This window comes from Eretmochelys imbricata, chromosome 3 (genome assembly GCF_965152235.1).
Source record: "Eretmochelys imbricata isolate rEreImb1 chromosome 3, rEreImb1.hap1, whole genome shotgun sequence".
In the NCBI taxonomy this organism is placed as follows: Eukaryota; Metazoa; Chordata; order Testudines; family Cheloniidae; genus Eretmochelys; species Eretmochelys imbricata.
In genome coordinates this window covers 1520800-1545894 of record NC_135574.1, presented here as the reverse complement: position 1 = coordinate 1545894, position 25095 = coordinate 1520800, and the positions used below count along the sequence as shown (strand labels likewise).

General features: G+C 58.0%; 1 protein-coding gene across 13 annotated transcripts in view; it reads left to right on the top strand.

Annotated features, from left to right (window-relative positions):
• The window catches only part of AGBL5 (AGBL carboxypeptidase 5), a 45603-nt gene extending 20953 nt beyond the window's left edge, over positions 1-24650 (top strand). For 9 of the 13 annotated variants that reach the window (XM_077812249.1, XM_077812252.1, XM_077812245.1 and 6 more), the window contains 10 exons: positions 518-687; positions 2121-2256; positions 2816-2982; positions 4070-4278; positions 16267-16437; positions 18425-18540; positions 20509-20555; positions 22246-22339; positions 22883-22974; positions 23259-24650. In XM_077812249.1, coding sequence (XP_077668375.1) covers positions 518-687; positions 2121-2256; positions 2816-2982; positions 4070-4278; positions 16267-16437; positions 18425-18540; positions 20509-20555; positions 22246-22339; positions 22883-22974; positions 23259-23478 — 1422 coding nt within the window. In that variant the 3' untranslated portion in view covers positions 23479-24650. Of the gene's footprint in view, positions 1-517; positions 688-2120; positions 2257-2815; positions 2983-4069; positions 4279-16266; positions 16438-18424; positions 18541-20508; positions 20556-22245; positions 22389-22882; positions 22975-23258 lie in introns of all 13 variants that reach the window. The other 4 variants (XM_077812247.1, XM_077812246.1, XM_077812250.1 and 1 more) reach the window with 4 other exon arrangements.
• The last annotated feature ends 445 nt before the right edge of the window (positions 24651-25095 follow it).

Here is a 25095-nt window from a genome sequence, read left to right as displayed (position 1 = left end):
AAGCAGTGGGGGAATTCTGCCACCCTGGCGCCTATTGCCTCCCCCTGGGCTGGAAAAAGGGGGAGTCCTAGTCTTTAAACCCAGACACAAACTGAGTTCAGCATGGGGGTGAGGCAGGAGGGGGAGGATTTGGGGGCTTGGCACAAAGCTGGCATAGATGCATGGGGGTTCCTGGGCTGCAGCAGGTTCAGGCTCAGGGGGTGGCCTGGCATGTGGGAGGCGTGTGTGGAGGCTGGGAGGGGGGGCTTGGTGTGTGGTGGCGTGTGCATGCTGGAGGGGGGCAGCTGCATGTGTGCAGGCTGGGCGGAAGCAGGAGAAGTGCATTCTGGCTGGGGTGGGGGGCTGGGCTGGCTGATGAAGAGGAGAAACGGGCAATACAACTCAGGGCCTGAGAGCCTTGTAGTGAGCTGGAGTTCGTGGTGCTCCGGTCACTTGTCGCTTGCCTCAGGAGCCAGCAGTGTGCCCACACTGCGTGGGCACTGCCTGACCTCTGTCAACTGCCTCTCTCAACCTGTAGGTGGAAAATATGCTGTTCCCCAAACTCATCTCCTTGAACTCAGCTCACTTTGACTTCATGGGATGTAACTTCTCGGAGAAGAACATGTATGCCAGAGACAAGCGGGACGGGCAGTCGAAAGAGGGCAGTGGGCGAGTGGCTATCTACAAGGCCTCGGGCATCATTCACAGGTCTGCGGGCCCCTCGCAGGAGCCCCTTCAGCTTGCTTGTGTAGTGTCAGCACTCCTGGTTTAGTGCAGCGGCTCCCCCCCATGCCCATCACCACGCGGCAGCTGCATGGACACTGGGCAGGAAGCCGAGTTGAAGCCAGTGCTGTGGCTGTAGAGGAAATGCTCCATGGCCAACATATGGGGCCAGCCTGGGGTCTGTACAGGCTCCGCCAGAAAGGCATAAACTCCGTTGGATGCCCGGCGTAGGCGAGAGCGAGGATTGGTGCCCTGCCATGCCCCCACCCCTTGCCTGCCTGTGCATGCTGAGAGACCCACTTGGCCTCTGCAGCGACTCCGTGTGGGCTGGCCAGCAGTGGGGCCCAGCACAGAGGCTCAGTGTTAGTAGGAGCCAGCCAGGGGAATCCCAGCACTAGGGCTCCCCACCATATGGCTTCAGTGGCCATAGTGACGGCCAGGAGCTGAGATCTGGCTATTTGCTGTGATGAGCTCAGTCACCCCCACTGTAAGCCCAGGTGGGAGCGGGTGCTGTGTTGGGTGCTCTGCCCCCACCCTGTGGGCTGGCTGAGCTTCCCCTCTCCCTGTGGGTTGCTGGCATTGAAGTTCGCCTGTCTGTTTAGTTTGCTTCTGCAGGCCCTGAGCATTCGGAGCCGTTTGCTGCTAGACCTGCTGCTTTCGGGGAGGCTCGGGAGCCCCAAAAAAGGCTCTGGCTTTTCCTGCTGCAACTAGAGTGCAGTGATGGAGCGTGCAGTGAGCTTCCCCCATCCTGGCTCCCTGTATGCGCTTCCTGCGGGGAGCGGTCAGCAGAGCTGGAATGCTTGGAAACCAGTCCCGGTCTCAGCTTGGCTCCTCCTAGCGGGAACCACCTCCATTCTTTAGAGGAGGCTGTCTGGTTGCAGGAGGGAGTAGAGAGCTGGTCTGCACTGGGAAGCTGTGTGGACAGGATATCTGCTTTGTCACTGCCCAGCTGTGAACTTGGGCAAGTCCCATTGCCTCCCTGAGCATCTCTGTCTTGTGTAATTAGTCCAGAGGGGCTGTGTGTTTGTGCAGCAGCCAGCGCAATGGGGCTCTCGGAACGTCTGCTGCCTGCTCCTCACCCCCTCCCACTCCGCCCCGAGAGAAGGCCCCAGCCCCAGCGGTGCTGATGCAGGGGGTGGTGGCTCCCTCTCCGAAGATTGATGAGCTCAGTGCAGGGATTTGTAGCAAGACATGTTGGGAAGGGACTGCTCACCTCTGCAATGAGGATGGGGGTCCTGGCTGTCCTGCTGCCAGCTCAAGGGGATGCAGATGTGGGGTGCCCCTGCTTGGAGATGCTGAGAGGGGTGTCGTGTCGTTTGCTCTGGGTGCATGTCTCTGGAGCATGGGAATAGTCATGGGGACAGTGCTGGTCCTCGTGGTGTGGATGAAGTGACATGGGCTTCCCTTGTGTTTCCTAGCTACACGCTGGAGTGCAACTATAACACCGGGCGCTCGGTGAACAGCATCCCTCTGGCCTGCCATGACAATGGGCGGGCAAGCCCTCCGCCCCCCCAGACCTTCCCCACAAAGTACACCGTGGAGCTGTATGAGCAGGTAACACAACAGGCGTGGTCGCTCGCGGAGCTGTGCGAGCGGGGAACCCGGCGGGCGCGGTGCTGAGCACCAAGTCTGTGAGCTGTAAACTCGTCCCAGGCTTGGGAGCAGCCCTGTGGAATCGCCATTGGGGGCCCAGCTAGGCCAGTGTTTCTGCACCCTTCACCTTACTGGTTCCTTATTGCGAGTCAGAGTTTCGCAATTTCCTGCTGTTTGCTGTAAAGTCTTTGTAAAAGGCGTCGGCGCTGACAGTGCAGAGCCAGTAAAGGGGTGGGGGTGCCAGGGAGCTGCCAGGGTGCTTGACCTGGAAGGGTTAGTACGCGGGCCTGGCCTCGCTGCAGGCGCATTCTTGGCTGCCTTTGGGATGGCTGAGATTCGATCAGCAGCACTGTGAGCTGTGGACCAGGAGCCCCTGGGTGTGATTAGCCTGTCTGCCCTGTCTGCATGCTGCCCACTGAGAATGCAGGCCTGCGGGATTGGGACTCTGACCTCTCCTATGTGCTGCGTCGTGCCGTTGCCCAGCTGGGCTCTCCCCGCTGAGCGGCTCTTGCCTCCGCAGGTTGGGAGGGCGGTGGCCATCGCAGCGCTGGACATGGCGGAGTGTAACCCCTGGTCCCGGCTCGTCCTGTCTGAGCACAGCAGCCTCGGCAACCTGCGAGCCTGGATGCTGAAGCACGTGCGCAACCTGAAGGGCATAGCTGCGTTCTCCCGCAAGAAAGTCTCCAAGTAAGGCCCTGCCTGCCTCGCCCCTGGGCAGAGCGGGGAGGGGACCTGGGATCGGGCTTGCGGTTCTGCTGAGCGTATCTGCACAGCTCTCCAGGGCCTGTGGAAGGCAGGTTCGTGATGCCGCATGGTTGGGACCCTGCTCCTCCTGCAGCCTTTGTGCTAATTCCAGCCTTGTGTCCATGGGGCAGCCAGACATGGCCAGCGCTAGAGACTGATCAAGACTGGGCACCCCTCTGAGTTAGTGCTGACCTGGCAGAGAGAGGTGGGGCGACTCGAAGGAGTTAGTGCTGCCCCCGAGCAGTGTGGAGAGGGGCTGTGCTACTGGAGGTCCCATCTTTCAGACCCGAGCAGCCTTCTCCTGGGGTCTGAAGGTCCCAGGACCCTTCCCTCAGCATCTGAGCCAGGCTCCGGGGGAGTGACGACATTCGTTCCTTGCACCTTTCTTCACTGCCTTCCCAAACCGTGGTGGCCGGATCCCAGCAGCACTACACCTCTGGATCCCACCCCTGTAAAACTCAGGCAGCAGCTGGGCTGGGATGTAGCACGCTGCCCCAGAGGGAGAGCGGCTTCCTGGCGGTCATGCAACCCTACCCACCCAGATCACGGGGTGCCCTGCCCAGCTCATAGCACTAGAAATGTGCACAGTGTTTCAGAAACAGGAAAGAAGGGGCCACTGCCCCGAGGAGCTGGCAGGACCCTCAGATGTGCACAGCACCAATGGCATGGGTACCTGGAGCTCTGCGTTGCAGTAGGCTCGGGGCTTCAGAGGGGCCAGTGCTTGCTGTCCCTCCTGAAAACCCCTTTTTTAAAGCCCTCTGGAAAGGGAGCTGGCGTTTGCCGAGAAGTACTCACAGGCCATATGGAGAAGAGGCCTGAAATCAGGCCGCCAGGAGACCATAGCGTTTCAGCAGGCAGCAGCCAGGCCGCATGGCCCTTCTCATGCTGCCAGTCGTGGGAGACCATATTGAGCGTATGCTGCACCAAGCTAGTGCAACCTAGGGGATGTGGGTGAGGGCTCAGGAGCCAGCTAGGAGGAAATGCTGGTCAGAACCAAACTCTCACTGCTGTTTTTCCCCGTCCCTTCCAGCGGGCTGCCCGCCTTGAGCTCCGAGAACGCTCTCTCCCGGGCCAGGAGCTACAGCCATGGCACAAGTGGGAGCAGCGGCAGCCAGCAGAACTCGCCCCAGATCAAAGCCGCACCCAGCTTCACCTTCAGCTGTAACAGGGCTGGTGGCCCCGCAGGCGGGAGTCAGAGCCCTCAGAAAGGCAGCCCGAGGGTCCTGGCACCAGTGAGAGGTAAGCTGGGCGGGGAGCCCCTCCTAGCTTTCATTCAGTACCTGTGGAGTTGCTGTGTCAGGCGGCGCCCCTGAAGGAAGGCCCTGCGCCCGCCTGTGCTTTGCGCGAAGTTAATAGAAGTGGTTTGCCGTGGAGCAGTAACTTCTCGTGAGGTGCTGCCTGCTGTGTCTTCAGCAGTGCTCTGGGCAGCCAAGCGCGGTACGGAGCCACGAGACTACGGAGTCCAGCTGCAATGCTCCCCGCCGGTTGAACCCTGCAGCTTCCCCAGGCCACACCTCCACCTTCCATCAGCTCCCGTTCGGGAGTGTGGGCTGCCCTCTGGCTCCTGCCCTCCTCCCCTGCAGCTGGTGGCTGGACACAGCTAGGTCAGCAGCTGCTCCTGAAGACCTAGGGATCTGTGGCTGCTGCAGTGGTGGGCTAGCTACCCAGCTACATGGAGCTTTTCTGGGGCAGTTTGATATTGTCCAAATCCCACAGCCTGGCAAATCCTAGATCAGGACCCAAAGCCACGCAAAGGAGGCCACATTTTCACTGAATTGCTGTGATGGGAAACAGCTCGAGACTGCAGCTTCTAGAGAAGCTGGCAGGGGGAGTTCCAGCTCCGTTCCCTAGCCATTGCTGCGCTCACAAGCATTCCCAGGCCCGGGGGGTGCTCGGGCCATAACACAAGTGCCTTCTTCGCTCCCAGGCTAAGTGCTGAGAAGCAGTAGGAGTTGCAGTGTTCCCAGTGGTGCAGGCTGGATGGCAGAGTCACGATATGTAACCAGCGCCTGAGCCCCAGCGATAGGCCACGCAGCTGCTCAGACTGGTTTACTGACCCCACGCTAACCTCAGACCTGCCTGGCTTGGGGGATTCTGGCCACCGAGTACCTCTCTGGACCACATCTTGGTCCTATGGTGCCCTGACATGGAAACAAAGCACTCTCGGTGGTGACTACCCCTCCTAGCCAAAGCCCTAGCCGTGCACAGCACTTACTTCTCTGTCTTTGTCTCACCTGCTACACACACTTGAGATGGGTTTAGAGCCTCTGGCAGGCTGCTTGCCTGGCTACGGACTGGAGACCACTAGGAAACCCCAGTGGGGTGCAGCTGGCTGGCCGAGGACATTCAGGACATGATCAGCCCATATGCTGTAATTCCCCAGCCAGCTCCACTAGGCGGGCCTGCTGCTCTGGGCTGGTCCCAGTGGCTAGCAGCCAAGTGTGGAATCTCTGCCCTGAAGCATGTCCCAAAGCCTCAGGGTGTCTATGCTTGCCATGTACTGCTGGGGCTGCAGTGTTCTCAGGGGCCAGGCACTGTCTGTGGGATTCTACGGCTCGGGTAAAGGCTCGTGGTACCAGATGCTGTTCTCCCGGAAGAGATTGTTGAATTCCCGACTGGCCTGGCTTCCTGCACACTGCCTTTGCTTCGCCTTGTGCATCTGCTTTCCAGCTTTCCTTGGCAGCCTCCATGGGAACCAATAAAAGGCTTGTGTCTCCATGGGCATGTTGTAAGGTCTGTTTCTTCTGCTTTGCTGGTTTTGTCTGCCTCTGTTGGCAAAGCAGCCTGCTGGCCTGAGGTCGCATGGCTAGAGTGAAACCAGGTCTGGTGAGGGCTGGGAGCTGTCCTGGGACATCCCCGAGGCCAGATGAGAGAGAGAGGCTGGGGTTCGGGGGAGCCCGCTTTAGCGGTGAAGCTTAGGTAATATCCCAAGAATCCTTTCTCTGCTTATGCTGTGTGCACACCCTGGGCTTCAGCGTAGTGTGGGGCGGCTGGGTCGCTTCCTGAGTGGCTCTCTCTGGCCGTGGCAGTGCTGGCAGCTCACGGGAAGCCCTCCCAAGGTTGCCAGTGATGGCAGTGCTGGGAATGGGAGAGCAGACAGGGCTTGGTGCAGGTGTCGTCCCCCCAGGAGTGTGGACGCCGGAGGCTGTCCTCAGAGTGCTGGAGCAAGAGTGTGCGCTTCCCCGGAGCTTGCTGTGGAGGTGAGTGGGGCGATGAGACTCCTGACTTACTAGTCTCTGCTCTAGAGCTGGGGCCTGAAGGGTCGACACGTCCCAGCCTGCAACCGTGGGGATGAGCGGAGCACCCAGTCTCCTTTGCAGGTTGGGACCTGAAAAATATAGGCCCCGTCTTTCCTACTCACCTTTCAAGCAAACCAGTCGTCCTCTCACTTCCGTAGTGCTCGTCCCCGCCTGGCGTCCGGAAGCAGGGTCAGTTTTGTGGTGGGCTGGTGAGAAGGGAAACACTCCAGGAGAAACTGGGAAAGGAGGGTGCTCCTGCTGGCTCGGTAACAATCGCCCCTCCCCCATGCTGTCGTGTTTCCGGGGCTCTGTGACCCCAGGCTCCCCTGGCTGCGCCCTGGAGACAGCAAACCCAGTGTGAAGGCTGGCTGCACTGAGCGTACTGCTCTGAGCCCGGGAATTGGGGCGTCCTGTGCTGGCTTGCGACTCTCCGCCTGCGCGTATTGGCCTCTTGGGGAGGTAACGCTCTGCTTTTGTGTTTGCCTGGCAGTAACATCTCTGCCTCCCGCGCTTACAGAGCCACCTGCAATGAGTGAGACGGGCAGGGGAGGGGGCCAGAGCAAGTCAAATGTGTGCGCTGCTTGGCGCAGGAGTTGGCCCGAGGCTTGATCCTCGAGTGCAGAGGAGCAGACTACGCTGACTGCAGTTCCGGCTCTCGACTTGACTTCAGCACCTTCCGCTCCTCGTGCTTCCCAGCCGTTGATGTGAAGGGAGGGAGGCTTAGCCCGGGGTAGAGACTGGGGAGCCGTGCCCAGCAGTGCTGGCTGCTCTGGTTCCTCAGGGTGTAGTGTTAGACAAGGCAGTGCTGGCGATGCCAGGGCCCGCCTCTGCTGCCTCGCTGGCACTGAGCCACAGGGACTTGCCCCTACCAAGGCTGCCAGAGCCAAGGTGGGACTTGCTCTGGGGACTTGGGCTAGTGGTTAGTGAGGAAGAGCCTGTTCCATGCTGTGAGCACCTCCCCTCCCTGTCCCTGATAGTGCTGGGCATGCTGGCAACGGGGCAGCTCTGCTGTACGGCCCTGCATGGGTAACAGCCAGGGGAGGCTGAGCTAGCCTGGGCAAGGGCTGTCCCCCCTTCTCCCTGGCTTGGTGCAGGCCTCCAGTGAGTCCCACACCAGTCAGAAGTGTCTGTCGCTCCCTCACCTGATTTCTCAGCCTGTGTGAAATTGGGGGGAGGGGTGTTAATTTTTAAACAACGTCCCAGAAGCCACATCATCCCCATGATTAGCACCCCCCACAGGCAGGGTCTGAGCTGCTCCCGCCACTAGACCTGGCTTTGGCAGGGCGGCATTGAGATACCGGGGATATGGATGCTTACCTTGCTGCTGTCCGGGCACTTGGGGCCAGGAGTCCAGCCCCAGGTTCTGTCTAGCACCTTTCAAGCTCCTGTGTCATGCGGTGCCATGCTGCACCATGCCGCTGCCCTCCCTTGCTCTGCTGTGGGCTCCTTCCTTCCTTTCACATCTGCGATGCCCTGTTGGTCTCCTCCTACAGGTGTCCCCACAGCCTATCACCTGCCGCCCTTTGCCTGGAACACCTTCTAAGGTGAATTGCTGAGCTACCACCTTTGCCTCCTGTAGATGACTCCAAAGAGGGCCCCCTCGCCCTGCAGCATTGCCAACAGAAAGGATGTGTACGCTTACAATCAAAGCCAGCCCCATCTCAGAGGCCACAGAGTGGAACCACCTGATCCTGGCCGGACCCCCGGCCTTTCTCCATTCAGATGGCTCCTGGCCGCAGGATCCTGTGTTCTACAGAGCGTCTAGCACAACGAGAAAGCACCAAACAATTCACTGAGCTCAGAGGCCGTTCCCTCTGCCTGGAGACATCCCAGCATGTGGGCACCAATGCGTGGCAAACCCAGAAGTGATGGGCTCAGCCGGCTCACTGAGTTGCATCCATGGCAGCAACAGCTTTATACGCCACCCGAGAGCAGGCTGGGTGCTGCGTGGATTCGCTCACATGTGGTCCCTGCCCCGAAGGGCTGGTAACTTCACTGGGCAGCATACAAAACCCTCGGATGGGGGATTGGGCACAAGAGCCCCTGGTTTCCAATGTGAATCTCTTTCCTTGGCTGCTTTGCCCGTGTATCTGTATTTACACCATGCAACGACTGTTCTTTGAGTAACGTCCCTAGGGTGCTCCGCATCAGGTGTGTGGGCGCCCCCAGGCGCCTTTGACCAGAGACTTTTGGCAGCAGTGCCCTTTCGGTCCACACCCGCACCGCAGCTAGCCTCATGCCTCATAGGATGGATGGGGCAGTGACGGAGGAACCGCCCTCAGCCGGAGACACAGCAGTTTAGGGGGCCCACTTTGTAGCTAGTTTTCCTTTCGGGAACAGCTCATTTAGCTTTTCTTGTTTCAGGTTGTAGTTAGCACTTTTAAGTTTTACTAGTTAGAGCAGTTTTTAGTAACTTTTGCCAGGGGGGGGCGGGAGGCTTCTTTTCCCCCCCTACCCCATCAGGGGCCTTTCCTGCCTTTGAAGTAGTCTGTCTCCTCATGGTTAAATGCCCTGGATTTAAACTTTGCCTTACATGGTGGGATTCACTCTCTGTATCTGCTGCTTAGGAGACACTTGTGTCCCAGCTAAGTGTGAGATTTTTATTTTTTTTTTTTGAGAATTTTAGAGTAGGATTAGAAAAAACAGGAAGATTAAGTTTAGTCTTCTCATGATTGAGTACTGCCTTCTGCCTGCCTCATGCCTGGGCCCTGATCCCCTCCCTTCCCGCCCATATACAGTGGTCTTGCAAGGACAGCGCCTGTTGACCTCTGCAGCCCACTCACCCACCAGACCTTTGTGGGGGTTAGCACCATGACTTCCAGGAAGAGGAGCTCCAGATCCTGTCACAGAGAACTCGATGCCAAGAAGCCTAGGTTACCACAGAGACCTGCATTTCCAGAGACCTCACATCTCAAAAAGGGTACCACTGAGGTTCCAAGTTCTCCAGGTACAGAGATTTTAGGTACTTTTAAGTCCCATGGTACCCAGCATCATGCCCAGGCATGATCGTGGTGCAAGGGTTTCTAAGGACTCTGCATCCAAGAAATTGGTATTGAAGGCGGGTCCTGCTTCCACATTATCTGCAGTACCCAGGTTGACATGTCAAACTGATCAACTGGTGCCGTCAATGCCACCACTTCCCACTGCAGAGCTTCGCCAGATTTCTGTGTAGATTCACTGGTACCGCATGCAAGTCAAGTTCTCTAGGGACTTGTTTGTCTCACATGAACCCACCTCCTTCCTACTAACGGGTACACAGAGATTCTGTACCAGAACATTGTCTGTCACTGCTACTGCATCATTCTCTGGCACCACCTTGTTCCCAGGTACCCACTAGAAAGGACAAGCAACCTGCCTCAACACCAGCGCTTCTGCTCCTCCTATGGACTATGAGCAGGATTGCTCCTCGGACTCTGGTTTCCATGTGAGGTTCACTTAGTTCCCAGCCCAGAGCTACTTCTCCTGACATCTTTTCTGAGAGAGAAACTCCAAGACACTGGCAGCCTGCTGTCACTCCACATTCCTCGTGGTATGTTCAATCCTGGATGCCACTCTTTTTCCTTTTGGCCCCCCTCAGTTGCTATATTGGGACTCAGGGGGGTGCTTATTGGCAAGAATTCTCCAGAGTGGCCAGCTACCCTGGTGGTGACCACCAGAGGAGCGATCACCCACTCCTCCTGTCCCTCCACACCAGTCTCTCCACCTTCAGAGGAAGCTACACCAAAAACTAACCTCTCCTGCTTGCCCCTCATACACAGATTATTTTAAGCAGTTCCAGAAGCTTCTGAAAAGGATCTGTCTCCCTCCAAATGCCCTTGGAGGAGGTCCATGAGACCCACCATGAACTTTGAGACGTTCTCTGTACTGCCACTTTGAGTCCAATAGCTTTGCCTGTAAACAAGACTTCACTTGAACCTCCCAAAACAATCTGGCAGACCCTGGCCACCATACCTCCAACTCGTAAAAGAGCAGATTATGTTCCTCATAAAGGTTCTGAATTTTTGCCAGTCATTCCCCAGCACCTCATTCTTTGGTCGTTGATGCTGTGAATGAGCATAGCAGGCAACCTCACAAGGCTACACAGCATAATAAAGACCAAAACTGCCTAGTTATTGTGTTTTTAGGCTAGTTTAGATTAGGATTTTTGCTTTGAGTACAGATACTTACAGTGCTGACGTGGTGGGTCCCAGCATGAAGAAGCATGGGTTTAAGAGAGATGCGTCATGCCTGAAATGCCGAGATGAGAATCATTCTCTGGCAGCCCATGCCATCTGCAGCACACTTACTCCCTAAGCCCAGAAGGACAGACAGAACAGACTTGTGACCCTTCTGTTACAAGAGGCCTCATCAGTCAAGCCTCTGGGATCTGATAATTCCAAAGGGTGGAAAGGAAGGCTAGGAGACCTGAACCTGCTCCAAGCATTTCCAGATCTAAGAAAGTGTCAATCATGACAGCTTCGACCATGGCATCAAGCTCCAGTTCCAAGTCAACAGAGCTTCTGGTAGCCAAGGCCTCAATCCAGCTCCAGAACTGTTTTATGGTCTCCATCAGAACTGGATAGAGACCCTAAGGATTGGGGCAATTTATTGGGCCCAACTCCATTATCTCTGAAGAAAAGAGGCTAAATTTAGAACATCTCAGATGGTTCTTTAGCCAATTCGCAGCATGCAGATACAAGACCTAAGGATTTAAGACCTCGATCTTTCAGAGGATACTGATCCAAAAAAGAGGCCATCGGATCGAATCATAGCAGCTCAGCCTCATAGTATCATAGCGCATGTTGATCCGGACCTGCATCGTATACCGGGTCCGGCCGCATCACATTGTTCTCCTGATAAGAGACCGAGACAATACTGAGCAGGAGATCTCTCCAGGGTCCCCTGCTACCTCCGCCTTACACTCCAACTGGCTCATCAAGAAACACCATATCACCACTCTCTGTATTTCACATCCCTACTTCAGTTATCTTCCTTGTTGTTTCAGTATCTGATCCAGGATTGGATCTGCAGACATTGTGCTCACCCCGACACATCTAAGACTCAACCTTTTAGTGTGAAACAGTCTCCCTCCTCAAATGAACACTCTTGGACATCCTATGTGCAAACCAGTAATGTAATGCCAGATTTGGGTAATTGGCAAGACTGGCCCATGCCACCATGGATGTCTTGGAGATCTGGCCAACCTGTTTTCTTAATACCAGTCGAGAGAACCTGATTCTTTGGTTCCAGAACAACTTTCACCTGAACCTACAGATCTGAGGGGTCCAGATCCAAGACACCCAGACCAACAGCCAGGGAACATTGCCTTACCTTAATGCAAGACACTGTCTCTGATGCAGGGTACCAGGAAAGGTCTCCTTGGGATGACTTCCAACAAGAAGTCATGGAACTAGAAAATGGTTTGTTTCCAAATGAAAATGCTGGTGTAGCTACAGCATCATCTCCTTCTGAGGACGCAATTCAGTTCCATGAGCCTGTGGACAGGACAGCATCAACTTGAAAATCAGTAGCTTTGGAAGAAACCACCTATCCAGTGTTTGATGTTTTGGATTCTACTACAAAGAGAAAAGTCTCCTTGCCTATGTTAAAAGGTCTTTGGCAACCAGCAAAATCTCTCTTGTCCAGTCTGTCTTCATGTCAATCAGTTTCAAAACAGGCTGACAGATTGTATTAGGTCACATATGAAGGATTCTCCTGCTTTCACCTGTCACCTCCCTCTCATTTCTTGCTGTAACAGCAGCAGTTCAAAGGTTTAGGTCAGGTCTTCAACATTCTATCCCTTATGACAAAGAGGGGGGAAAGTTGGATTTTCTATAGAGAGAATTGTTTTCTTTGGCTTCCTTAAACATGCATGTGGTCAATTATCAAGCAGTTGTGGCCACAGGTATTTCACCCTTGTGGGAGATGATATCAGTCTTCACCAAGATTCTTCCAGGGGATTAGAAAAAGTTAACAGCAGCTCTCAACTAAAGGGCCAAGGCTAAAGCATGCCGTCAAGCATTTGATGTCTCCCATGCCACCTCAAGATCTGTAGCATCAGCAGTAGCTCTCCATAGGCATGCATGACTATGGTCATCCTCTCTTCCAATGGAAACAAAATCTAAATAGAGGATCTGCCCTTTGAAAGGGATGGATATTTTAGTGTGAAAACTGATGAGCTATTGGAAAAGACCCGTTCCACTGCGAGATCTCTGGGATTACTGCCTCATTATAGAAGGAAAGCACCTACGCCTGTGTTCAGGTGTCACAGGAAATACTTTGCACCCTCTTCCTCTTTGGCTTCTAATCAACAGAGACAGTCACACTGTCGGCAGCACCACCACGGCCAAAGGTCCTCTCCACCACAGAAGAGGAAGAAAGCCTATAAGCCTTGGATGAGGATAAAATGCCTCGGCTATCCTCTCTGCCTAATGTCAGGCCACAGTTTGACGTGAAGATTGAGAGCTTCCCTTTCAGACCATCCTACCACCATTATTGGAGACTTGTCCCATTTCTGCACTGCATGGACAACTGTCACCTCCAACAGATGGATCTTAGACACAGTAAAGGAAGGTGATACTATCCCGTTCAAATGCCCCTCCCCACCCTTTTCAGGGACCCTTCCTGGAGAGGTTATTGAGGACAGAAATACAAGCTCTGTTGCAAGCAGGAGCTATAGAAAAAGTATGATTAACTTCCAGAAACAAAGGGTCGTACTCCCAATACTTTCTAATCGCCAAAAAGAACGGAGGGCTCAGAACAACTCTTGATTTCAGAGCTTTAAACAGGCACATTAGGAAGATTCAGTTCCAAATGCTAACCCTGGCTGTGATTATTCCTTCCCTGTCTACTCTGGTTTGGTTCACTGCTCTCGATCTCAGATGCGTATTTCCATAAGACTTCCCATTGCAAATACCCACCTTTTACTCTTGGTTCAGAGCACCACACCCAGAGTTCATAGCCAGTGTCTGGCTCCAGCAGCAGTAGATCTGAGCCGACAAGGGATTTTCATTTCCCCTGACTTAAACAATTGGCCCCTGAGGGTTCCGTCTGAGGAAGAATTAGGGAAATCCATTCTGTCCGGTTCCCCACATGCTGTGTTCACCATATTGATTGCAGCTGGCAAAATCAATGCAGCCACTCACCTCAAATGATGCTTTTTGAGCTTGGTCAGAGCCAGACTTGGCTCTCTTGAATTGCACTTGTTGATACAAAAGTTCTTCTTTCCAGCACTGGAAAGATGACCTTGGTTTTCTTGCGTTCCTTGTCAGAGGTCTCCAAGTGTCATTTAAGTTTGTTAGGTGTCATGGTGTCTTTAGATAGCACTGTGGGATGTAGCAGGCATTTCTGGCCTTTCTTCGTTCTTGACCAAAACACTGGTGTAGTCTGTCTCCATTATCAAAGAAAGCCCGTCAAATTTGGGAGCACATTTCTTGGACTCTTGTCTTTTGTTCCTAATTGCATCACTAGACTCTCCGCTGGAGATGCAGATGCTTTGCATAAAAATGAGCTCACTAGGTCTCTTACCATAACAGTTCACCGTTAAGCAAGTGAGGCCAGGACGTAGAAAGGCCCTGTGTGGTGATACTAGGGCAGTATGGAGACAGTGACTCACAATGGTTCTCTTTCCGTGCGTGCCAACAGGGGTGCGAGAAGATACAGGCCCTGCCTTAAGAAGCTAACGAACCACTGCAGATTCCCATCCCAGGAGAGGCCAGCACAAGCTCCTCCCAGCTCAAGCAGAGAGGATGCCCATAGCTAAGGATCTTCTGCATTCAAAGTCCTTCAGCTGGATGCTTGCACAGTTGGAATGGTGCAAATGGCCAAACTGGAATCTGCACAGCCAGTGTGTCTGGAACTGCTCCACAAACGCTGCGCCAGGAGGCTGCCGTTTTGATCTACAAACCGGTGGCCTCCGCACAGCGCAGCCTCACCTGTACAGCATGTGCAAGATCACACTGGGCAGAGGCTGCTAGTTTGTAGACCAACATTGCCGCCACCTGGCATGGCGTTTGTGGAGCTGGTCCAGACACATTCAGGGGCTGCCAGTATCATCTCTCAGGCCCGTTGGACCTGCTGCCCCATCTGCTTATGGCACAACCCCATTTGGGGCCACAACCCCCAGTTTGGGAGCTCATGTCCTACAAAAGAATGTCCACACTGTGTCAGACCAACGGTCCATCTAGCCCAGTATTCGGTCTTCTGACCGTGACCAGTGCCAGGTGCTTCACAGGGAATGAACAGAACAGGGCAATTATCTAGTGATCCACCCCATCGCCCATTCCCAGCTTCTAACCGTCAGAGTGTCACCAGTTTGTGTATGCCTTACATCACGCCTTTCGGATACAGATGGACAACAGTGTGCAAGGTGTAGTGAGTGTGCCAGGCCTGACAAGCTGGTGACACAGTAGTGAACTGCCAGTGGGACTCTGGCAAGCCCCTGCATGTTCACTAGGCGGCTGCCTGCTGCTCCTTCTCCAGGGGCTGTAGGAACTGAGCAGGAGAGAGGCCTGTAAGTCTCGTCGCGTGACCTCGCTCTGCTATGCATCTCCGTGCGCTTGACTTCAGAGCCAAGGCTCCTTGGGGGAGGGCCAAGGATTTCCTTTATCTCCCCATAAGACGTTGCTGCAGAAATAACACCAGCCAGCTTCCCCCCAGAGCACCCACGCAGGAGGGCTCCCCCAGGCAGGAGCCTCCTGCCGGGCCAACTGTTCCCCTATTACACCCTTCAGCCCATAGGGTGAGTCCCTGGGAGGCCTCCCCCTGCTGTGTGCTGAGCCCTGCTGCCCCTGTGGAGCCAAGTCGGGGCTGCTGCCAGCTCCATTTCATTCCCAGTGGGCTCCAGGGCCCCCCAGCTGTGGCACTGGAATTGGGCAGCAAAAACATGTGCCCAAAGGCACCAAATGGGATTAGGGCCCGTTTGTGTGACCTACCCGAAGAGCTCACCAGCGCGAGAGACCGCGCCTGCAGGGTCAGGGCCAGGGTGTGGCCTACCAGCAAGTGAGCCAGTCAGTGTGCGAGGCGCTGTGCTCGTGGTCACAGCAGATGTCAAAGGGCGGCCTGATGCCATGGCGTTTGGGAAGAGTTTAACCCCAGTACCTTGGCCTGGTTCCTACTTGATCCTTAAACTGTCACCTTAAAATTCCCTCGCCGCTTGTTGTTCACTTCCTGGCCTAAATTGCTGTGGGGGGTTGCCATGTGCTGCTTAGCAGCTGCTGTGTTCCTCCCCAGAGGTGGCTGCTTCTCAGTGGTTGGTGAAGCAATCCCTCTCCTCCCTTCCGGTGGTGTGTAAGGGTGACCTGTGTGCTCAATGCTGCTCTCCCCCAAGGGCCTCGCTGCAGAGTGTGGAAAGAGCTGGAGGGGGAGGGAGGCTTGTCGCTCCTGTTCTCTGCCATGCTAGGTGACTGAAGGCGCCGTACACGAGTGGCTGCCTTGAGCTGACTTAATGGCCCAGCCTGGTGCTCTAGTCAGGCTCCGAGCTAGGCGTGCCCTGACTGGTGCCTACGCCTCTGGCTCCAGCGGCAGCTGGGGCTGCAGATCCGGCCACTCCTGTTCCAGAGCCTAGCTCTAGCACCCAGGTGTGGCGGCCTGGCTGTGCTTTGAGCGCCTCGTGGGAGTGGTGTCTCTGCCAGGGCCATCTGGAGTCAGGGGACAGCCTGACCAGTAGGCTGATGGACCCGGCTGCAGACTGTCCTGTCCCTGGGGGTCCCCAAGGGGGCTGCTCACGCCTTCTGCTCTTCAATGGGCCGAGCCCCTGCTCGTGTGGCATGGTGTAGCCTGGGCCGGGCCCCCACGGTTTGGAGGGGCTGGCATCAGGCAGAGCCTGCAGCAGGGAGATGAGTCGCTCTGCCTGGCAGGAGGCTGTGGGACCCGGGAGTACTGGTGTGGAGAGCGCTCTGACGGGGGGCCTGGGGTGCTGTGTGAGGGAGGGGTTGGGCATAGGGAGCCTTGAGGGGGCAATACCACCAGCCCCTTCCTGAACTTCCTTTTCCAACTCCCTCCTTCCCAGAGCCCTGCGTGCAGGACAAGCAGCGCCACCAGCAGCTGACTCTGCTGCGAGCAGCAGCCAACAGCATCCAGCCGCCAGCGCCTCTCCCTCCCTGTGCCAGGCGCCTGTCCCAGCCTGCGCCACCCGCCAGCCTGCGCCCCTGCTCCCTGCCAGCCTCCCTCCTCACGTCAGGTTTGTGTCTGCCCGCTCCACGCTCAGCCCGTCTCTCCAGGCCCAGGCCTAGGCCTTAGGCGAGAGGCTCTCCCCGCCCGAGGAGGACCAAGGTCGCCTGGCAGTCGTGCTAGCAGAGGGAGGCCTGGACATGGAGCTCACACAGTGCGCGCTGCACCCTGCTGTGTGGGACACCATGGAAATATGGGCCGGTCCCCGAGCTCTGCTGGGAGGCTGGTTCTGGTGCCCAAGGGGTCCTTCCTGTTCCATGCACCCCCCGTGCATGCCAGCATCTCTGCGCCCAGACTGTTCTCGCCAGCCCAGGCCTGTGCCCAGGCCTCTGTCCTAGTGACCGTGCTCCCCAGCGAGGCCTGCGTGGGCTGGTACTGTCCCCAGGCCCTGTGCTGCAGGCTCCTCCCGGCTCCCTCAGGCAGCTGGATATGCCACCTATGCTAGCAGGGCCAGGCCCGGCCAGAACCAGCCCGGCAAGGCAGCGCCGGGCTCAGGACGGGCCCAACCCTCTCAAGGCAGTGGCCTGCGTGGCAGGAGCGGCGGGGCCCCCGTCTGAAACAGCCTCCTTGTGACGCGCACCGGTGGCCCTTCCACGGGCCTGGGGCGTGCAGCGTGTTGTGAGCCTGTGCTACGCCCCAGAGCAGAGCAGCCTGCGGGCTAGAGCCGGGGCCGTGCAGGCAGACGCTGCTCTGGGGCCGAGGCAGGGCGGGAAGCGGGGATGCTCTGGCGCTGCAGGAAGTGAAGTGCCCAAGGAGATGCCAGACCTGGCTTTGCCCCCACAGGCCATGGAGGGAGCTGGGAGCCTGGAGCTCCTGCATCTGAGCCCAGCTGTGCCTTGGCTGCCTGTTCTTCCCTCCCACACTCTACCCTGCCCTGCCTCCCGGGGCCATGGGAGGGTCCGTGTGGCTGCCCTGGGGCGCGGTTGTACTTTGCTGCTGCCGGAGCCTGGGGCGGCGCTTCCCGGCCTTCCTGTGTTAGCCACACTGGTGGGAGGAATAAAGATTTTCCAAAGATGGTGGGTCTGGGCTCTCCTCTCAGAGGTCCCCATGCAGCTCCATGCCAGGGCCACTCCCAGGGTGCTCTAAGCACACTGGCAGCTGGGCAGCCCTGCTGCTGGCCCCCTGCGGCTAGACTCTTGGCCGAGCACATTGGCCCAGCACTGCCGGGAAACCAGCGGGCGAGGCTACCGATCAGGGTACGGCCCCTGCCTCCCGCTCAGGACAGTCCAGGCACTTGCATTCTGCCTGGAGGTGGGCTTGGGGCCCTTGGCTCCTGGTGGGCAGGGGGGTGAGGTGAGTGACCAGGGGCTCTCCAGCCAGCAATGGCCAAACAGCGAAATCTCCCAGCACCCCAGCGTTGCTCCATGCTGCCAGTAGAGAAACTGAGGCACTCAGCCAGGGGGTGACTTCCCCGTGGGGGAGACAGGGCAGAGGCAGGGATCGAGCCCAGCTCCCCAGCAGTGCTCTCTAGCCATTAGCCTTTGCTGCTTCTGACTGTCAGTGCAGTGACTGCACCACTCTGGCCCTGGCAGGGTGGGGTGGGGCCCCGGGAAGTGCCCACAGGTCAGAACCAGGATGTCCTGCTCCCGTCCCAGGGAAGTGACCGTGCGCTCTGTGCTCATGGCTCCGTGGCGTGAGCAACCCAAGCCAAGAGCCCAGCTGGTGAACAAGGGCTTGGAACTGCTCTATGGCTGAGGGGGGGCACCGGACTTTCCCAGTGACTAGATCCTTGGAGTCCAGCCAGTTGGGTGTGCCCTGGGGACACTCGGGCCTGGACTCTGCGGGCTTTCTGCTTCCCTTTCAACTCCCAAGAACTGGTCACTCGTCACACAGTGTCACACTGCTTTCCCTGTGCACACGTACCACCTCTGCCCGCACGGCGGCCCATTGGTACCATGGAGGTACAGCCAGCAAAGCCCGTAAGCACTGCTCCCACAACGTGTCCTTCCTGGTGCATGGGGCTGATGGAGTTCAGCTCTCTTTTGTTTGTCACCTAGGGACCTCGCCCACAGACACTAAGGCCGGGGCTCTGGTGGTTACCAGCCGTGGACTTCAGGCAGCAGATCACGGCCGGGAAGAGCCGAAGCCCCCCTATGGCATGGCGCTGGTGCAGGTAATGCCCAGAGCTGGGAAGAAGGTGGAAACCAACCTGGCTGCTACCCCCTGAAGCCTCTAAGCCAGCCCCTCCCTGCGCCTTGTGGTGATGGTTTTGTTCAGTATCTTCATTAATGATCTGGAGGATGGCGTGGTCTGCACCCTCAGCAAATTTGCAGATGATACTAAACTGGGAGGAGAGGTAGATATGCTGGAGGGTAGGGATAGGATACAGAGGGCCCTAGACAAATTAGAGGATTGGGCCAAAAGAAATCTGATGAAGTTCAACAAGGACAAGTGCAGAGTCCTGCACTTAGGACGGAAGAATCCCACACACTGCTACAGCCTAGAGACCGAATGGCTTGGCAGCAGTTCTGCAGAAAAGGACCTAGGGGTTACAGTGGATGAGAAGCTGGTCAACAGTGTGCCCTTGTTGCCAAGAAGGCCAATGGCATTTTGGGATGTATAAGTAGGGCCATTGCCAGCAGATCAAGGGACGTGATCGTTCCCCTCTATTCGACACTGGTGAGGCCTCTCTGGAGTACTGTGTCCAGTTTTGGGCCCCACACTACAAGAAGGATGTGGAAAAATTGGAAAGAGTCCAGCGGAGGGTAACAAAAATTATTAGGGGGCTGGAGCACACGACTTATGAGGAGAGGCTGAGATAAGTGGGATTGTTTAGTCTGCAGAAGAGAAGAATGAGGGGGGATTTGATAGCTGCTTTCAACTACCTGAAAGGGGGCTCCAAAGAGGATTGATCTAGACTATTCTCAGTGGTGGCAGATGACAGAACAAGGAGCAATGGTCTCAAGTTGCAGTGGGGGAGGTTTAGGTTGAATATTAGGAAACACAATTTCACTAGGAGGGTGGTGAAACACTGGAATGGGTTCCCTACAGAGGTGGTGGAATCTCCAGCCTTAGAGGTTTTTAAGGTCAGGCTTAACCAAGCCCTGGCTGGGATGATTTAGTTGGGGATTGGTCCTGCCTTGAGCAGGGGGTTGCACTAGATGACCTCCTGAGGTCCCTTCCAACCCTGATATTCTATGACATGCCTGCTCTCTGGGATCCCCCCACAGCCCCTTTCGAGGTGGGTCTCCTGCCATTGGGGTTGGGAGCCAGGCCCCTCATGGCCCCATTCTCTGGGCTGGGCGACGGGCCCATTAGTTCACCCGGTCTCAGCCTGTCTGCTCCTCGCCATGGCCGTCTGAACCCCTTCCATGCCGAGACAGGAACTCGGCCCCCCAGAGCCTCTCTGGCCGCAGCAGGCAGAGACCAGGAGAGTCTAAGGCGCCACCAGTGCCCGGGACCCCTGCAGCGCCCGGGAACTGATGGGGTGGGCTGCACAGACTACAGCTCTGATGATGGGCCAGGGACTCTGCACGAGGGGAGATGTCAGGCGCCTGCCTGTAACAGAGAGGGGTACATGGGGCACCGGGGCAGCGTTTCCAAAGGGAAATGTTTTGAAATTAACATTTTCCTCTGTAACCCTGCTCCTCTCCTCCTTCCAGCTAGCCCCCACGCCGGCTGGGGCTGGGCCTGGGCCGGTGAGGAAGCTGCCGGCCTCTGGCTGGCAGTCATGTGAGTTGCTGTATGGCTCTGCTGGCCCCAGGCTCCCCTGGGAGAGGCTGAGGGGTCGCCCACTCCCCGAGCTCTGGGTTCCAGCTGTGCCCAGTGAATGGATTCCTCCCTGGGATGAGTGCAACTCCCGCTGGCTCCAGGGCTGGCTGGGTCCGTGGATTCCCATCAGTCCCTGTGGGCTCCCCTCAGCACTCGCTGTCTGTGCTGTGTGTGGGTCCTGGGCTTGGAGCTGCCCTGGAAGCCAATGGACAGGGGGTGGCCCCCTCATGCTGCAGGTGGCCAGAGCCCCAGGGGATGGGCAGGGAGCCTAGCATGGTACTTGGCTGCTATCACCCCATTTCCAAGCTGGCTGGGCTGGAACTCGCCCCCCCCCCCGCCCTCTCCAATTGTCTCCTGTCTTTCTGCTTAGAACCTTCCGAAGAGGCTGAGCCCCAGGAAAGTCCTAGAACCACCCAGGTACCGTGTGTCCTGCGCTGGGGGAGGGCACTGGAAGGGAATGCTGCAGGGCAGGGGCTCCGGCAGGGGAGCAGGCGCTGTGGGCAGCTCCCTGACCGCAACGCCCTGGAGCCGAGTCCCACCAAGCACTGGCCAGGCAGAATGTTCCCAGCTCTGGCTCCCTGGTGTCTCATTCCACCCCTCTGGGCACATGGGAGCCCATCAGACTACATGAGGCTATTAGCCAGGATGGGCAGGGATGGTGTCCCTAGCCTCTGCCAGGAGCTGGGAATGAGCGACGGGATGGATCACTTTGTGATTCCCTGTTCTGTTCATTCCCTCTGGGGCACCTGGCATTGGCCACTGGCGGAAGACCGGATACTGGGCTAGATGGGCCTTTGGTCTGCCCCAGTGTGGCCGTTCTTATGTTCTGTCCTGCCCTGGGGGCTGAGCAAGAGGGGGCTTTTGGGAATGCTGGGCTGCTCCTGTGCTGAGGATCCAGCTGCGCCCATGGCTGGGTCCTTCCACTGCAGGTACTTTCTATGGTTTGAGAGCAAGTCCTGGAGCCCCTGGAATTGGAATTGGAGCTGGAGAGACCATCCCCAGGGCCCAGCTGGCTCCCACTGGCAGCATCTGCCCTGCCTTGGACCCTGCAGCGCTCTGTGGGCAGACCCATGGTGTGCCCTTTCCCCTGGGGGATTCAGCTACTCCCGTAACGCACCCTGGGGAACTGAGTGACGCAGCAGGGCTTGGCCCTTGCTCCCTCCTGCTGTGTGGATGCGGGTGCCAGGCTAGGGCATGTTGCTGCAGGAGGAGACCTAGCCCTTCCCCTGCTGCCCTACCTTGGCTAATAGAGCTGGCCACCTGCTCAGGCTCCTCCTTTCTGCTCCGGCAGATACTGCCCTGCGGCCTCAGCCCAAGGGGACTAGCTGCAGCCAGGAGCACTGCGCACTGCTGCCCCCGTGCTCCCAGGCAGGGCCTGGCCAGCGGCTGGTACCAGCCTTGGGGTGGGAACCTGTTGGAGCCTGCGGTGCATCCGCCCCCGGCACTTTCTGTGGGGCCCAGCGGGAGCAGCTGCAGAATCAGGTGTCTGGCTCCCAGGGGCTCCTGCAAGACACCGCCCCTTCCCAGCCTGCCGAGCATGCCCCCCTGGGGAGGGACTGACTGGCACGGGCAGACTCAGACATCTCCCCCTCACCCAGCAATAGGTCACAGTTGGCTAGCCCTGGCTGGGGGCAGGGCCGGGGGTGCTGCTGAGTGCTGCACTGCCCAGAGGGAGGGGATGCGGCTCCAGGGGGTGGGTTTCAGATCAGGTCCATTGGCCCCTCCTTGGCAAGATGCCAGGAGTGTTTAAACAGCAGCTGCCCCAACTGCTGTCCATTTTGGGGCCCCAGGGAGCCCCACCAGCTGGCTCCTGTCATGGCATGTGCCTTTGCTTTCATCCTGTGGCCAGGCCCAGCTCTGGGGGTCGCAGTGGGGTTTCTTTGTCCCATGGCTGGAGTGAGCCTGGACTGAGCCCCTCCCTGGAGTATCTGCTGGTCCCAGCGCTGGGAGAGCGGAATAGAGCAGCAACTTTGCAGGCACCCTCTGCTCCAGCTAGGCCAGGCGTGAGGGGCACAGAACCGAGGAGAGATGGTCCCGACAGCACCCTGGGGCCCGTTGTCCTGGCCCTGGCTCTCCTGCTGTAAGCACTGCCTCTGGTTCTCTGCAGCCTGCGGCCCAGCAGAATCCCCGTCCGCAAGAAGGCAGCAGCGTGCACCCCGAGTTTGCTGGGGCTCAGCAGCGAGAGCACCTCAGCCCTCAAGGTCTGGAAATACACCCATGCTGGAGCCCTGGCCCAAAGGTCTCTGCCAGGTAGGGCGCTGCGGGCACCCAGGCTGGCAGCAAGCATACACCGGGTTAGGCAGGGGGCAAGTTCAGCTGTGTGCCCTGCCACAGCTGGGGCCCCCAGACTAGCTGCCAGGCATCAGGCCCCAGCAGCATGCTGGGCTGGGCTGCCTCTGAGGTTGGAAGCCAGGTGGCTGCAATCTTTAGTGCAGGTGCTCAGCTGGCCCCCGCTTTCAGCACTGTACCTGGGGGTGGGAGCCATTGCATGGCAATTGCTTGATGCTACTCTCAGGCCTGGGCACCAAAGCAGGAGCAGCTCCTGCCTAGGTGCCTCATCTGAGCCCACGCCACCCCTCCGGGGGCATTCAGCCTGCCTGGGAGCACAGCCCCTGTGCCCAGACCCACAGTTCACTCAGGCCTTGGGCCAGCCAGCGGGTGGCACTTTCCCCACTCCCTGGCTGGCACTGGGGGGCGGGGCGGGGCTGGGCTGGGCTGCTGACACTGGCTCTGTTCCTCTGCAGCATTCCCAGAGGACACTGCATCACTCGGCATGGGGATGCAGACAACAGAGCCGCTCTTCATCTGCGACGAGCCCGAGGGCCTGCTCAGCGAGGTACCAGGCCCATAGATGTTGGGAGGGGGCTGGGGAACCCACTCCAAGCAGGGCCCATGTCTCCGATGCTGCCCCCCTGCTCCTGGGGCAGGCAGCCCTGGCACCAGAGCTGCAGTGTGGCCTTTCCCTCGCCAGCTGGGGGAGATCACTGGTGGGTGGCCATGCACCGCCCTTGCCCCCGCTCTGAGCTGTGCTGGCTTCTCAGACTGGCGCCGCTAAGGGCGAGCACACGGCCCGCCGCAGAGCCCGTCCCAGCCCCCTGAGCCTGCTCTTCTCTGTCGCAGCATCTGCCAGGCCGGGCCCCAGACTCGCCCCAGCTCAGCTCGTACCACAAGATCCTGTCCTTCTGCACTGAAGCCTGAGCGCAGCCACCAGCTCCAGCTGCCACCTCTGCCCTCGCATCCGTCTCGAGCTGGTTGCAGCACCTGCCCCCGTGCTGCCCTGCTGCCGGGGAAGAGGGGCAGAGTCCAGCCGCCCCTTGCAAAGCTGGGTGATAGAGGGTGAATCTCCACCCAGCCCTGTTCACCCTGCAGGCTCCCTGTGCCCAGCACCTCCCTGCCTGGCCTCTAGCTGAGCTCTGGCCTGTAAGCACGGAGCTGCCCTGCTGAGCAGCCAGGGCTCTGCACAGCCCATGGCCTAAGCAGAGCAGGACCCTGCTGGGCTCTCCAGCTAGTCCCAGAGCCCTGTGCAGTTCCCTCCACTTCCCTGCTAACCTCCAGCCATGGCCATGTGGAGGGCACTGGGTGCAGCCAGCTGACTGGTTTAGGTCACAAGCTTGGGGGCACCAACAGCAGCCACAGTGCCAGGGGCTGGAGGTGATGCCCAGGGAGCAGCTGCAGACATCATCACTCTGTGTCTCTCCCTGGGCCGTGGAGGGGGTTGGGCAGGGCGAGGCCCTGGGTCAGGCTGCTGCACTAGCCCCTGTGCTGAGGTGCAGGAGAATCAACCCCAGGCAAAGGGCTTTCTAGCAGGGGGCCAGCTGGTGCCAGGGAGGCCCAGTGGGCATGGCCCCTACTCCCCTTCCACAAAGCCAAAGCTCCCATGGTGTGTCTCACAACCCGGCCCATGGGCAGCTCCCTGTGCCACAGTGAGGCCTAGGGGGAGCTGGCCTGCTGGAGTGAAGCACAGTTAGTTGGGGTGTTGTCTCCCCACAGTAGCTGTCCTGCTTCAGGGATTGGCCCCTGCCCCACACCCAGCAGGGCTGTGGAGGCAACTTGAGGGAGGGTCTGTGGGCATCTCCTTGGGCAAAGCACGGTGCCAGCAGAACCTCAGTGGGCTCCAGGGTCCCAGGCCGGGTATCTCCAGTCAGGGCTCTCCCCGGTGCACCCCATGGGAACAGCTTGTAAGCTGGGCAGACTCTTGCAAAGGCTGCTTCATGAGCAGAACCAAATCAGGCCCCGGAGCTGCAGGTCAGCTCCCATCCCTGGGTGCCTGGGCCCCAGGCTAGCGGCTTTGGCCAGCCGCCTCCATGTTAACCACAACTCTGTGTGGGCAGGGTCAGGGCTGGGGAGCCCTGCAGCCACCCACCAAGGCAGAGCCATTCTGCGGCTGCAGCCGTTCGCCACCTCCCACTCAGCTGAGCGGCTACAGAGTTGTTCATGGGTTTGAAGCTATTTTTATGAGATAGGGTTTGTCTTGTAACGTGTTTCTATTAAAGTTTGTTTGGAAGAAATGTCCCCTGAGCTCTGTAGTCTGGGCCGGGCACTGCCCCCAGCTATGGTGCAGGCCTCTGAACTGTGCTAGGAGTCTGCCACACCCAGAGCAGCAGCAGGAGGGCAGGGGAAGGCAGGAGTAGAACCCCCTGTGTTCACCAGCAGGAGCTGGCAGGCTGCTCAGGAGCAACGGGGGAGGCCTAAAGCAAAGGCTGGACTGATGGAGGAAGGGCAAGAGAGCCATGGGCCAGCTTTGCCCCCTTGGAGGAGAAGGGGTTAATGCAGCCTGCATGCTGTGCCCACAATACGACCATCAGCACCGCCAGGAGCCACCACTCGTGTGGAGAACACTAGTTTTCAGCTGGCAAAGCCTGCAGCAAGCTCTGCGTGAGCACCCCCTCGCCCATGGCACCAGGAAGGAATCGCATAAGCACAGCTCTGAGGCTTAACACCTGCTCAGCCCCAGCCT